The sequence below is a fragment of the Culex quinquefasciatus genome, chromosome 2 (assembly GCF_015732765.1).
Source record: "Culex quinquefasciatus strain JHB chromosome 2, VPISU_Cqui_1.0_pri_paternal, whole genome shotgun sequence".
In the NCBI taxonomy this organism is placed as follows: domain Eukaryota; kingdom Metazoa; phylum Arthropoda; class Insecta; order Diptera; family Culicidae; genus Culex; species Culex quinquefasciatus.
The window spans coordinates 23,829,472-23,845,555 of NC_051862.1; the positions used below are offsets into that span (position 1 = coordinate 23,829,472).

At 33.9% G+C, this 16,084-nt stretch overlaps 1 protein-coding gene across 2 annotated transcripts in view; it reads right to left on the reverse strand.

Annotated features, from left to right (window-relative positions):
- Positions 1-16,084, reverse strand: part of LOC6048201 (orexin receptor type 2) — a 227,297-nt gene that overhangs the window by 91,683 nt on the left and 119,530 nt on the right. For both annotated transcript variants that reach the window (XM_038253430.1, XM_038253431.1), the window contains exon 6: positions 10,121-10,315. In XM_038253430.1, the coding sequence (XP_038109358.1) occupies positions 10,121-10,315 (195 nt within the window). The remainder of the gene's footprint in view (positions 1-10,120; positions 10,316-16,084) is intronic.

Genomic DNA, 16,084 nt, shown 5'->3' on the forward strand with positions numbered 1-16,084 from the left:
TTTGGCAGCTGGTCATACAAAAATGATGTATGAAAATTCAAAAATCTGTATCTTTTGAAGGAATTTTTTGATCGATTTGGTGTCTTCGGCAAAGTTGTAGGTATGTATACAGACTACACTGGAAAAAATGATACATGGTTAAAAAAATGGTGATTTTTTATTGACCTTTTTTTGTCACTGAAACTTGATTTGTAAAAAACACCATTTTTAATTTTCATAATTTTTTGATATGTTTTAGAGGACATCAAATGCCAACTTTTCAGAAATTTCCAGGTTGTGCAAAAAATCTTTGAGTGAGTTATGAATTTTTGTATCAATACTTATTTTCGTCAAAAAATCGAAAAATTTGTCGCAAAAATCATTCAACTTCATTTTTTGATGTAAAATCAAATTTGCTATCAAAAAGTACTTAAGTGAAATTTTGATAAAGTGCACCGTTTTCAAGTTAAATCCACTTTTAGGTGACTCTTTTGAAAATAGCCGCAGTTTTTCATTTGTTAAAATTAGTGCACATGTTTGCCCACTTTTGAAAAAATATTCAAACATTCAATATTACGCCCTTTTAAAATGTTAGTCTAGGTTTAAAAATTTTGAAAATATTTTTTTCGAAAAGATCGGAAAATTTTGCGAATGTTTCATATATTAACATTGAAAATTGGAAAATTAGTTGCTGAGATATCGACATTAGAAAATGGTGTGTTGTTTGGGTGAGACTTAGAAAACATCAATTTTCCTGTTTTTAAACCTTTGCATGGCAATATTTCAGCAACTAAAGGTCGTATCAACAAAGTTCAAACTTGCAAAATATAGAGAATTTTCTCAGCTTTTCAAAAATATGTTTTTCAAAATTAAGCAAACATGTGCACTAATTTAAAAAAACGAAAAACTGCGACTATTTTCAAAAAAGTCACTTAAATATGGCTATAACTTGAAAACGGTGCACTTTATCAAAATTTTAGTAAAGTACTTTTTGATTGCAAATTTGGTTTTACATCGAAAAATGAAGTTGAAAAATTTTTACGACCAATTTTTCGATTTTTTGAAAAAATCAGTATTGATTCAAAAATTCATAACTCACTCAAAGATTTTTTGCACAACCTGGACATTTCTGAAAAGTTGGCATTTGATGTCCTCTAAAACATAAAAAATAGTGTTTTTTTTGCAAATCAAGTTTTAGTGACAAAAAGTTAAATAAAAAATCACCAAATTTTTTTTTACCGAGTATCATTTTTTTCCAGTGTAGTCCGTATTCATACCTACAACTTTGCCGAAGACTTCAAATCGATCAAAAAATTCCTTCAAAAGATACAGATTTTTGAATTTTCATACATCATACTGAAGGCATCAAAAAAGTTTCAGTCGGATTAAAAAATACAAAAATAATCGAAAGACCGAAATCTGGGAGAACTGCTCACTTGCCCAGTTGTTTTGCAATAATTAGTTTTCAAAATATCAAAGTATTGACGAATTATTCAAATTTTGAAAAATATTTGCAACGGTCTAATTTTTTTAAAATGTAATTTTCTTTTTGAATGCAAAAATTCAAGTTGCTTTTTCCTGCAACCGCCTGCTAAAAAATAAAAAAATGGCTCAATTTGAAGAATGCATAGAAAAACTATAGATAAATATTGTTGGGATCGATTTAAGTTGCATTTTATTACGTTTTTTTGGTGAGTAATCATTTCTTTGAATAGTAATAGTTTTGGAAAGAATGTATTTCAAATATGAAATTACATTTGTATCAACAAAATAAAGCATCATCATTATACATTTTATTGAAATTGAATTAAGATTCTCTACGAAATTTCAAGGTGTTGTTAATTTTCAAACCAAGTCATACTAAAACATGTTATTACTTTCTATAACTTAAATATTAATATTAACGAGTTACTCACAGCAAATTGACAGAGAATTTTTCATTAGGTGAATTCAGCTGCATAGGGATGCAATCCACTTCATGTGGTGGGGGTGGTGGCTTATTCTCTTCCAATTACCCCTTATTATTACTGCCATTTCCCGCCGGGTGCCGTGTGTCGAGTGTTTGGTGGTCGTGTACGTGTGACATGGAAATGTAATTTGTGTGGTGGAAAGTTGAATAAAAAAGTTACACTCTCTGATTTTATTACACCATTTCGATTAAAATTCCTGCTGCTTAAGTTTGTTTGTTTTTTCCATGGATTTCATATCAATCCAATTGAAGGAAAATATCGAATAAACTCATATGCCCTGTCATTAAATCGACTCGCCTTCAAAAATTCAAACTCATCCGTTATTATGTCTCGGTCCAGCACTGATAATTATCACCAGTTTGTCAAACAAATTCCTTCTCACTCCCCCAACACTTCACTCAATTTAAACGCCATAGCAAAAGGGAAGTGATACTCATTATAGATGCGGACGAGGAAATCACTTTTTGTGGAGTCTGAAGCATCGTTGGCGTCGGTTGTTCCTTCTTGACTGGGGGTGGCGAACGCCATCAAGTTCAAATTTATGTGCATCCGTAATTACTGGGAAGTTTTCGCAGTCGCTCGATTCCAGGCTGGGAGCCGTGCCTTTTGGAAGTTGTTTTATGAGCGGGTGTTTGCGACGTGTTTTGAATGTTTTGTGATGTTGTTACTAACTGAGATTAAAATATCGAAATTTAAATAGAAAATGGACAAACATTACTAGAAATGTTTAGAAATTTATTCATGCTCCTCTTAAGCCTACCAAGTTGAGCAGCACCTGATGCTTTTCAAATTGATATTATTAATGAATACCAGGAGAGTAATATCGAATTCTGCAATTTCCATCAATTAACATATCTTGCTAGTAAATTCCCCCCCATTGGCTAAAGTAAAATAGATTACAATATTGCACGGACACACACGCTCACACAAACAGCTGAGAAGTATGCTCTCTCGGAGTCATACATAGAAATAGACGCAGCATCCCACGTTTAGCGGAAATTGACAGCCAGTAAGAGCAGCAATGTGCGAATGTAAACGCCCGGAAACAATAATACCTGCTGGCAAAAAAGTCCTGAAGAACCGGAAATTCAATATTGAGCTGCAAGTGCCCGAGTGCAAATCTGCTTTTTCTCGCCAGGAATGAACAATAGAGATTTCCGTTTGATTTTCTGGTTTTTTGGTCATGAAATTAATTTCAATCAATGTATGAAAAACAAACGAAATTAATTTATTACAGCATTCCGCTTCCAAGGTAAATAATAAATACTTTATTTGACGATTCGAGCATGACTCTATTGTCCAGTGTTCTATTTCCTGCCGGGAGCTGCATTACAACCGGGTTTTCGGTGCACAGACTGTTTGTGCGCAGCGTTTATTTAAATTGCTTTTGTGCAATGTTTTTTTTAAACTGGTTGAAGGCAAAAGGTAAAATACTACAATACTGCGTTTTTTGCTTGAAACTGTATAGGAATCAGCAGTCGATACCTTATCGTTTGAATTAAAAGTCCAATCGAGCCTTGAAATTAGAATCAATTTATCTGGGGTGAAGAGTAACGTAAATAAATACTAGGGAAACCCATTATTATAATCAGGGATTAGTGGAATTAATTTTGAACGCTTTGCAATTTAAATCACAGTAAAAAAAGTTTAATTTGTTTATTTGTTATTTAAAGTCGTTTTTTAGTTTGGCACAGCTACCTAAAATTATATTCTCTGGAATTTATTGAAAGTAAAAATAACTTGAGTTTAAATATATTTTTGATTTACTTTGAGTGGAGTTCCAGTGAAGTTTCCATTGCACGGTCTCACAATATTTGCTCAACGCATAAATTTCCACTGATTTGACCCGAGCTAAATGTGTGTGTTTAAGCTTCAATCTCAACTCAACGTTGATCTGTTTGTCGTGCAAATTGAACTGTTTGCACTTTGTCACGGGGAGGAACCACGCGCCGGAAACGTGTATTTGTTTGATGAGGTTCTTGCAGAGTGTGTTTTGAATGCAAATCGAATCATGTCAGTCGAACCGTGACTGGTGTGATATCAACTGTCACAGTGAGGAGTCTGTGGCGTAAGAAGGATGCGCGTATCTTAGGTGATAGCTGATGGGTGATCAAACATTTTTAACAAATCTTCCAATAGGTTTTAACTTAACAGAATTTTCTTAGATTTGATTTAAATCATGTTTGATGTTTAATTTAAGGCTATTGCAAATGTTTTTGCGTTAGTATGTCCACGCATCCTTCCTCTCCTGTAGATTCTGTGAAGTGTGATCCGTTCACTGAATCATCTCTGCTGTTAATGCAACGTAGTAGGCCTAGCCATTTTAATGAGTGTTTAAACAACTCGGGGAAGCTCGAATGTACTACAATCTATATTATTGACAAGAAAAAACTTGGGTTGTAATCTAATCAGATGTTCTTTCAGGATGGTTTCTTCGGAATGGCTGCGCTTGTGTTTGATTAGATTAAATTAGAAATGTTTTAGCAAGAATAAAAGGCAAAAAATCCGATAAACATAAATAATAAAAATAATGATATTTATTTTCTTTCTGAGGCTTTTCCCTATTTGGATTGTTTTTTTTTTTGTTTATGTGTGAGGATGGAGCCAAAAAACATAGTTAGGTGGATAACGTTCGTTGTGATTAGATTGTGACTCGGACTCTGATTTTACCGCCAGCTCTCCATTAATTTCAATTCATTTATTCCAATTAAATTTAATTAGTGAATAATCAATTTACAATTTGTTGTTTTTGCGTTCCAAACAGAGTTTTGGCAATGCTTTAATCTCTGCTTTATATCAAATTAACGTAAACAATTGTTTAATGTCTATTGGTATCGGAAGTACTTAAGGTATTCGAAATAAAAATCTTTTTTACTTTTTCTCCTTTCTTTATTTACTTAAGATTGTCTGCAAGGCCTAATGCCTGGGAGGGTATTTTTATCTTTAAAATAGTAGTTTATGCAACAAGTTGCAAAAAGAGGATTTTTTCAGCACGAGTCGTACATTTATCCAACGAGGTTCACCGAGTTGGATAAATACCAAGAGTGCTGAAAAAATCAAGTTTTGCAACGAGTTCCATACAACATTTTTTGCAATTCCAAAAAACACACACTGAGTGAAATTTTAAGTCAAATTTTCATGTATTTTGTCAATAAATCGTTTAAATCAAAAAAATGTTGAAAAGTGTTACTTTTCGAAACAAGTGCTGAAAAGTGTTGCTATTCGATTCTGTTATTTTTGGTACAGAAAAGTAGGCTATTTCGTCGTTCGAGAATGACAGGAAAAGTGAGTAGTTTCACGACGGAATTGCAAAATTTACTTTTTGCACTCAAAGAAGGTCTGGCAAAACTTAAACTTCAACCATTTCATTCATTGAGTTTTAATTTCAAGTCTTATTTTTTCTAATTGCTTCACAGGCCGGATCCGGGTGCTCAGAAAAATAATCCTTGCTTGACATAATAGGAAACTGTTTTTTTTCCATATTAGAGGCATAAATGTCAAATTTTAACCACTTTGATACAGATAAAATCATTGATACTCGAAGTAACAATTTGTTAAAAAATTGCAGTGAAATATATTTTTTTAAATCACTTATATTCTTTTCAACAGGGCTTTAATAATTAAGGGTACACAACAACAAACTTTTGATTCATCTAATCTAATCTAATCTCCCGAGCAGGGGTAAATAACACGAGAATACCAAATTTTGGTATTACTTGGGCAAATAACAGCGACCAAAATGTGCCCTTGGTTGCCCAGTAATAGATGGTAAAATACCATGAAATCATACCAAAATCTTGTATGTGTAAGGGCCCAACAATACCAAACCATGTTATTCCAAGGGTAAAATAATACCTCAAAATAAAACCATTTCAATACCAAGTTGAGGTCTTCTGGATTTTTGAACAATGCTTGAATACCAAAACTTGGTATTGCCATGGTTTTATTTTTAGGTATTCCCGCGCCCTTGGAAAATCAGATTTTGGTATTTCTGTGGTCTTTCACATACATGATTTTGGTATGATTTCATGGTATTTTACCATCTATTACTGGGCAACCAAGAGCACATTATGGTCGCTGGTATTTGAACAAGTAATACCAAAATTTGGTATTTTCATACCATTTTAGTGCAGCAGTTGCAGTTAGTGAAAAAACGGAAATTATTCATATGCAACAGCCAAATCTACTCACCTGATGATTCCATGTTGTTATTAGTGATATTCTTCACCACACCGAATGCATTTGTCATTGATGAACGGCCTGTGCTTGAAGTTCTTGAAGCTTCTGAAAAATAACAAGATTGAAAAATAAGTATTATTAAAATGAAACTGAATTGAAATTCACCAAAATTCATTAATCTGTCGATTAACTCGTTTTTCAAAGTATTTGGTTATCCCGATTTAGAGATATTTCAACGTTTTTGAAAAAAATATTAGTGGGTATATCACACTAATTTTTAAAATCATCTTTAACATTTTTGGGTTTCAAGTCATTTTAGCGCAAAATTAATTAACTCGTAAATTTTTTTTAACAAATATCCCATAGTTTCAGAGAAAATTGATGAAACCTTTCAATATTCAAATAATACCAAAATGTGCCATCCTGACTTAGAAAATTTTCCACAATTTCAAGTCATTTCTGTAGGGGGTATATCAAAAGTGTTTAAAATCAAGTTTGAAATTTCCGGTTTTGAATGAAAGCATTCGCTTTGAGACATCATTTTAGCGCAAAATTAATTATTTTGTCAAAATTGGTCAAAATTTTCCCATAGTTTCAGAGGAATTTGATAAAACACTTTAATACCAAAATAATATCAAAATGTGCCATCCTGACTTAGAAAATTTTCCACAATTTCAAGTCATTTCTATAGGGGGTATATCAAAAATGTTTAAAATCAAGTTTGAAATTTCCGGTTTTCAATTAAAGCATTTGCTTTGAGACATAATTTTAGCGCAAAATTAATTATTTTGTCAAAATTGGTCAAAATTTTCCCATAGTTTCAGAGGAATTTGATAAAATACTGTAATACCAAAAGAATACCAAAATGTGGTGTTCGATCATTGACAAATTCTGCAATTTTGCAATATCAAAACAATACCTTAAATTGGTATGATACCACATTTTGCTCTTGCATAATCCTTAAGACAAATTTTAAAGGGTCCAGGAACACCAAAATTTGGTATTGATACCAGAGAAAGGTATTATTACGCATTTCCCTTGTTATTTACCCATGCTCGGGCTAATCTAATCAACAACCAACTTTTTATACCCTAAAGAACTGTAAACAAAATTATCTACATCAAAGTTTGACTGTTTTTACAATCAGATCGTTGCAGGATTAGGGTCGTTAGTTTGACAATTCCCCTTAAAAAAAGTAGACTTCCTGATCGAGCCACGTAGCCTAGTGGTAATGCTTCCACGTCAAGCTGTGGATTGGGGTTCGAATCCCGGCTAGGACCAACACAACTGGTGATCGTTTCTCTTCTAGAATCGATTGCTATGGATGGCTGTTATGTGCGTATAGAAATCTTGTTAGCATATCCGGTAACTCTGTGTTTGTTGAATTCGTAAAATTGAAATTTTCCAAAATCATCACTATTTTTCTCGATTTTGTTGTAAATGTTTTCAAAATTGACAACATTGTTGTTCAAATCGGAGAAATTTTTTGCCGATTTTGGAAACATTTCAATGTTTACGAATTCAAAAACGAAGAGTTACCTGCTTTGCTTACAAGATTTCTATCCGTGTGTTGTTTAATATCTGTTCTGATAGAGTTGTTTTTATTCCCAACTATCAATTTCTAAGCAGCCAAAATTCATTAATCTGTCGATTAACTCGTTTTTCAAAGTATTTGGTTATCCCGATTTAGAGATATTTCAACGTTTTTGAAAAAAATATTAGTGGGTATATCACACTAATTTTTAAAATCATCTTTAACATTTTTGGGTTTCAAGTCATTTTAGCGCAAAATTAATTAACTCGTAAATTTTTTTTAACAAATATCCCATAGTTTCAGAGAAAATTGATGAAACCTTTCAATATTCAAATAATACCAAAATGTGCCATCCTGACTTAGAAAATTTTCCACAATTTCAAGTCATTTCTGTAGGGGGTATATCAAAAGTGTTTAAAATCAAGTTTGAAATTTCCGGTTTTGAATGAAAGCATTCGCTTTGAGACATCATTTTAGCGCAAAATTAATTATTTTGTCAAAATTGGTCAAAATTTTCCCATAGTTTCAGAGGAATTTGATAAAACACTTTAATACCAAAATAATACCAAAATGTGCCATCCTGACTTAGAAATTTTTTCACAATTTCAAGTCATTTCTGTAGGGGGTATATCAAAAATGTTTAAAATAAAGTTTGAAATTTCCGGTTTTGAATGAAAGCATTCGCATTGAGACATCATATTTGCGCAAAATTAATTATTTTGTCAAAATTGGTCAAAATTTTCCCATAGTTTCAGAGGAATTTGATAAAACACTTTAAAACCAAAATAATACCAAAATGTGCCATCCTGACTTAGAAAATTTTCCACAATTTCAAGTCATTTCTGTAGGGGGTATATCAAAAATGTTTAAAATCAAGTTTGAAATTTCCGGTTTTGAATGAAAGCATTCGCTTTGAGACATCATTTTAGCGCAAAATTAATTATTTTGTCAAAATTGGTCAAAATTTTCCCATAGTTTCAGAGGAATTTGATAAAACACTTTAATACCAAAATAATATCAAAATGTGCCATCCTGACTTAGAAAATTTTCCACAATTTCAAGTCATTTCTATAGGGGGTATATCAAAAATGTTTAAAATCAAGTTTGAAATTTCCGGTTTTCAATTAAAGCATTTGCTTTGAGACATAATTTTAGCGCAAAATTAATTATTTTGTCAAAATTGGTCAAAATTTTCCCATAGTTTCAGAGGAATTTGATAAAACACTGTAATACCAAAATAATACCAAAATGTGTTATCCTGACTTAGAATATTTTCCACAATTTCAAGTCATTTCTATAGGGGGTATATCAAAAATGTTTAAAATCAAGTTTGAAATTTCCGGTTTTCAATTAAAGCATTTGCTTTGAGACATAATTTTAGCGCAAAATTAATTATTTTGTCAAAATTGGTCAAAATTTTCCCATAGTTTCAGAGGAATTTGATAAAATACTGTAATACCAAAAGAATACCAAAATGTGGTGTTCGATCATTGACAAATTCTGCAATTTTGCAATATCAAAACAATACCTTAAATTGGTATGATACCACATTTTGCTCTTGCATAATCCTTAAGACAAATTTTAAAGGGTCCAGGAACACCAAAATTTGGTATTGATACCAGAGAAAGGTATTATTACGCATTTCCCTTGTTATTTACCCATGCTCGGGCTAATCTAATCAACAACCAACTTTTTATACCCTAAAGAACTGTAAACAAAATTATCTACATCAAAGTTTGACTGTTTTTACAATCAGATCGTTGCAGGATTAGGGTCGTTAGTTTGACAATTCCCCCTTAAAAAAAGTAGACTTCCTGATCGAGCCACGTAGCCTAGTGGTAATGCTTCCACGTCAAGCTGTGGATTGGGGTTCGAATCCCGGCTAGGACCAACACAACTGGTGATCGTTTCTCTTCTAGAATCGATTGCTATGGATGGCTGTTATGTGCGTATAGAAATCTTGTTAGCATATCCGGTAACTCTGTGTTTGTTGAATTCGTAAAAATTGAAATTTTTCCAAAATCATCACTATTTTTCTCGATTTTGTTGTAAATGTTTTCAAAATTGACAACATTGTTGTTCAAATCGGAGAAATTTTTTGCCGATTTTGGAAACATTTCAATGTTTACGAATTCAAAAACGAAGAGTTACCTGCTTTGCTTACAAGATTTCTATCCGTGTGTTGTTTAATATCTGTTCTGATAGAGTTGTTTTTATTCCCAACTATCAATTTCTAAGCAGCCTGAGCAAGAAAATTCTTCACGTTTCAAACAATGTCTCACATGCTGGGTACCCTTATTATCTTTGATCAGTAAAACTATGTCAGAAATTGAAAAAAAAACCCATTTTCTCAGTGGAGCAACGCGGTACTTTGACACAAAAGCTAATTCCAATGGAGACGCTTGGTAGACTACCGAAATTCGTATATCTGTCATCAATTTTTGAACGAGCAACTCACCTGAAAGTAGATGACGACCTTGCACATGGCCTTGCCCATGAACCACGTTTCGGTCACGTCCCAGACGACGGTCGGCGGCAGGCAGAACAGGATCACGAAAAAGTCCGCCACGGCCAGGTTCACGATGAAGATGTTCGTCACGGTGCGCATCGTGTGGTTCGTGTAGACCGCGATGCAAACCAGCGCGTTTCCGACCTGCGGTTTTTGTGGGGGTGGGAGAGGAGGTGGAAAAGCACACACGTGTGTAATTAGCGATTAGGGCGAGTGTGGTTCGGGCATGAGTGGTCATTAGAAATACATTAATCAATGCTGAGGTGATACAGGTGGTATAATACGGTGTTGTACCATTGAGGTTGCATCTAATTAAGTGGATTGTCGATCAAAATACTTCACACATTCATGTGGGACATAACATTTTCGAATTGGGATTGATGTCAAGTCTTGGAGTCGTACCTCTTACCAATTTTCTCTTATTTGCAAACAGAGCTAACCAACCGACAAACCAAATCAGAAGAAAATTTGTACCAATTTGTCAGTTGATTGCATCGGTCAAGCAAAAAGGTTTTTATGCTTTCTGAGCTTTTATTTATTTGTTTCAATCCTTTGTGGACAGGAATTGTCTGCCATTGCTCGTAACCCGAGAAAGGGACACATCAACATCAAGAACGAATGAATGAGTGGATGGATTTATGGAAATGCCTTTCGGTGCTAGGACATCCTTCAACGTGGCGGTAGCCAGCTGCTGTCAGCATTCAATGAACGTTCTCGCATTGTTTCAAGAAAGTGGATAAAAGGTTTCAACCTTCTTATTTGCAAGTTTTGTTTACTTTATTTGTTCACTTAATTACTTATATTTTTTTGCTGTATTATAAAAATACAAGTTTCCACCTTCCCTATGTAACATCTTGAAGCCTCATTGAAAACCTCAACACTGTTGCAAAGTGAGGCTTGACGATGGAAAATGATGAAAAGTTTTTTCCTCTTTTTGCCTTCTAAGCAGCCAGAAAAACAACACGTTCCGTTCCGCATCGCCGGGCACTAATTGGATTTTGTGTGCAAATGATTGCGGAGGCACTTTGGGTTTTTTTGTTTGTCCGCCTCTTTGCATACGGCCTGTTTTTGTTTGACTTTTGGGGCTTCATATTGTTGCTGGATAATTGATAATTGTGTGGAAAATTAAATATTTTTTTCTAAAAAACAAAACAGGGTTCTCTGGAAATGAAAACAATGAGCAAAAATGTGTACGGGTTGTTTATTTATTTTTTTTAAATAATGTTTATATTCACTAAACTTAATTTGCACAGCTTTTAAAATTCGTTATTCAACCATTCCACGTTAAACAGGAAGTCTCGAAATCAAAAGTGCTCCGATTTGGCTCAAATTTAGAGTGGGGGTTGATTGACCCAAATAATTAGACTCGTATTTTTTTTTGTCGATTTTCGCAAAAAGTACATTTTCAAAAAATCATATCTCCGGAACGGCTGAACAATCTTAGAGCGCCATGTTTTAAAAGAATGGTTATCATTTGGGATTTTTAAGAAAAATATGTAGAGGTTCACTAGCACTAGCTGAATATTTGAAAAGGTGTTTTTTTTTATTTGAAGGTCTCGGGACCAAAGAGCTCATATCTGTAAATATTTTTCCTTGATTGCTTGTTATATTTTACATAATTTATCCAAAAATTGTGAATATCCATTAAAACGATTCGGAGATATGATTTTTTCTAACATAAAAACTGGGTTTTTCGAGACGCCGCGTGCAAAAACGGGTTAGTGAATAAAACGGGTAAAAATCAGCTTTTTTCACTAAAACTGCAATAACTTGATAATTCCGGCAATGACCTACATATACACATTTTTTTTAAAACTTTGCCATTTTTCGTTACTCAACTGTAAAATTTTTTGGAACATGTCATTTTAAGGAAAATTTAATGTTCTTTTCGAATCTATATTAACCCAGAAGGGTCATTTTTTTCATTTAGAACAAAACTTTTCATTTTAAAATTTCGTCTTTTCTATCTCCAGCCTTTTTTTTATTTTTGTATTATTTTTAAAGGGGTGGATTTTTATCATTCAAATTTTGCTTGGAATTTACTTCGAGTTAATTGTGGTAATTAATATTAAAAGGTTTTTCACCAAATTCAAATTAATGTATTCAAGGAACTATTGAATTAAGTGTACTAGAAAAATTCCTAATGCTTCAATCAAAATACCAAATTTACTAAGACGTCAATTTGCATGGTATACCATTTCGAATTTCAATACACTATTTTTGTCTGGACAGCTACTAAAAATGTCTGTATACTTCTTAGATAAACCGATGATGCAAAATGGTCGTTTGAGGGAAAAAATGCACATTTTCTTCTAACAAGGTACAATTTTCATAAAGATGTATCTAACTTTCTGATGTAAAGTCTAAAACTCTACAAAAGCACAGAAATAATCTTGCTCTAAACAACGGCGCAATTTGTATACATTTGATTGATTTTAGAATTTAGAGTTCAGATGATAATAAAATACTTGTTTATGTTTATCTTTCTTAACTATTTGTAGTACAATTATAAAAGCAAAGTTTGAAAAAGTGGCTTTTCCCTCAATTTCAATTATTCAATTGAGATCTAATCCTGCCTTTTGACGGGGTTCGTTTTCCATTTGCCAAAAATCCATTTTCAAACTTTTTTTTAAAATCTTTAACATGCATTTGAACTTTTAAATGATATGAACATCTTGGAATTATTAAACTTAATTTCATAATATCATCGATATTTTGCAAATTTGTGATTATTGCATAAATGCAATAAAAAAATTTAAGCAAAATTTAATTTTGCTTAATTTTGACAAATGACATTTTTTTTATAAAGAATACAACAATTTTGTGGTACCTTGTTGCTCTAAATTATGAAAATTTGATCAGCCAGAAAATTTAGTGTTCTACCATATTCTAAGAAACTTAAATCCATTGTCAATGCTGCATTCCTACCAGCTAAGTAGGGTCAAGATGGTCAGCTTGGTTCGACAGAAGTAAAATTGATTGGAAACCTTATTTACCGTAAAATGTGATACATTTTAATCAGATTGGTTCGGTCCCCCCTTCTTGTCAGCACCAGACACTACTTCCAGTGAAATCAATAGCTCATATCCTGATAAAAGGTTGCCCAAATTTGGGTCATTCTCCGGGGGCCTACCTCGGCTTTTCTTCCCCGAAAATCAACAACATAAACTGACAGGTACTTATTGAATCGCTCATCGGCTGTGGCTGCCCTGCCCAAATCCTACCAGCCTCGGAACCGGATCCGAAAATATCTATAAATCTGTCAGCCTCGCCACGGAGATGTCCCCCAACAAGTCTCGTCTTGGGGCTCGGGAAGAAAAGAGTTTCCCCTTGCATTTCTATTTTCCCCTCTCATCATGCCGAATAAACTCCCACCAGCTTTTTTCTTTTTGCTTTCGTTGACCTACGAAGAAAATCGTCCCAGTTGAGATTTATGACGAAAATGAGGAAATTGGATCTGTGAGTTATTATCCGGGAGGGGTTTTCTTTGTGTCTCCGCTGAGTTGCGTTGGGTGTTTGAGCTTTTTCTTGGTCTCTCGTCTTGAGCTGCTACTGATGGTTTCTGAATCCAAATCGAAAAGGATGGAACTGGGGAAGATTATTGACACCCGCCTGGCAGATGATTTTTGGGTAATGTTCCAGACTTGTGGTTTTGATGTGCGTGTCCTTTGTCATTCGTTTCGGCGAGGAAGGGATTTGACACATTTGATGGTAATTTTGTGTGGATTTTGTTTGGTTTCTTTTTGGATGTTTATTGGATTAGGGAATGCTTCATGGCTTGTAAAGTAACTATATTTGAATTTTTGTATTTCGTCGCCATCGTGCTAACTTGTCGTACGTGCATTTTGGGCCAAATTGAGTTAAGAACGCCATTTTGTGCAGCTCACAATGCCTCACCTTTTGACCTTCACAGATCCCCAAAATTCGATTTCAATCCTGAGATATTCAACAAAAACCGAAAAAACTCCGTGCATTTTTGTCACTTTACATATGAAAGTAGTTTCAATCTTGTCGTGCTATCTTGTCACTCCATGAAAATTGATGTAAGTGCGACAAAAGGCCAAAGGGATTTCAGGCCAGGAAAGTCAGGATGCGTTTGTCGCACGTACAAGCTAGACTACCGTAAACATTTGTAATTATAACTCGGGACTCCAGCAACCAACTTCAACCAAACTTTGGGACAATGCACAGAATGGTGAGCCAAACAAAACGTGTTTGTTATTGTTTACATTGCGTGCTCTCGTTTTTGAATATTCAAGGTCAAACATTAAAACGCGTTTTTCTCGGAACGTCAAAATGGCGGGTGCGACAAGATAGCACGACGACGTCGATTTGTAGATTTTTTTTATGCATGTGTTTTGGATTTTAAAATGTTTGTATTTTTGGATTTTCGAAGCTTCCCACAATAAGGTTTGAAACTTTTCGTCATTTCTAAGTAGAAAAATAAACTACGCCCTCTATAAAGCTTGTCAACGTCCGTCCTTTAGCAGTTAAATAAGTGGCATATTATAGTTTATTATATTTTCAGTGTGAGTTTCTGTGCATTTGATATTTGTTTATTTAAACTTTGCACACTAAAAAAATATTAATTTCACACCTAACGCAATTTTTATTTCAACGTAATCTAAACTCATGTAATCAAATATTTGATGTAAAATTAAGATACTTTCCACGTAATTTGCTAGAATCACCACGAATTAGTAAAGCTTGGTTTTACGTTATAGCAAACGTAACATTCAATTATTGCTGATTGAATTTTATGTCTCTTTTGATGCACATCCTTGGAGCGTGTTTTTCGATGTAATTTTGTGTTAACTTAACACAAATTCGCGTTGATACGTTTGACAGTGTAGGTGCTCTTCTAAAACGTCAGCCATGTTTACAAACGCGTCGCGGACAAAAAATGCCGTCACTTTTTTTTCCAAGAAGTTGCAATAAAGACCAGCAGAACTTCAAAACTGTTTAAACGATGATGCAGGTGAGTATGTTAACTTTTATTTATGAATGAATCAGTCACAAATTACTATTTGAAATTTGCTAAATTGGGTGACTAAAATCAACTTTATGATTTCTTTTCAGGAACACCTGCCGTGGAACCGTTTTATTATCATCCGGATCCAAAGAAGGAGCGACCTCATCAACTCTTGGCCTGGGTTGCGATGCTGGAAAAGTTCTCCCGGCAAGCCGATGTTCCGTTTTAGCAACTGCCTGAAACTGCTTCCGAAAAGTGAGTGTAAATCAAAACGTTCCTCCTACACGACGGGCTGCTGGCTTCCTCCAGCGGGACGGCCAAAGCCATGTAACCCTTCAAGGAGACGGCCTGCTGGAAGATGTCCAATACTTCGGACGTGGAATGTCCAACGATTAGAAACTCTAGATAACTGAATTGAGTGAATGAAAACAGTGATTTTTTTTTGTGAAAATGGAAAAATAGAGAGTAAAATGACAAATATCGAAAAAGTGTGTGGTCAAACTTTTTACAACGAAATAAAAATGTTTGGTTTTACGATAATTTGTTGTTTTTTTCGTTCCAACAAGAAAAATATAATTCCAATAGGATGCCCCTGCCAGCAAAATGACGTTTAATGTAATTTTACACGACCTTATCGGGTCTGATTTGAGTCGTGTAATTTTCAAATCAGACAGAATTTTATGTTTTATTTGACGCTCCAGTTATGTGCATCAAATAAACAGAATATTACATGATTTTTTCGAAGTGTGTGGCACTTACATTAATTTTAAAGCATTTTTGGACGGTTTCAAAAAATACTTATCAATTTGATTATATCGCTTTACCCTGCATCCCCCTCCTGATAAAAGCTTCAATAAACAGTCCATCTGCTCGGCAGTTTCAGCTCCAAGTGATCCATCTCCTGGCCAAGCACCCAGAACGAGATGAACGTTCAAAAAAAG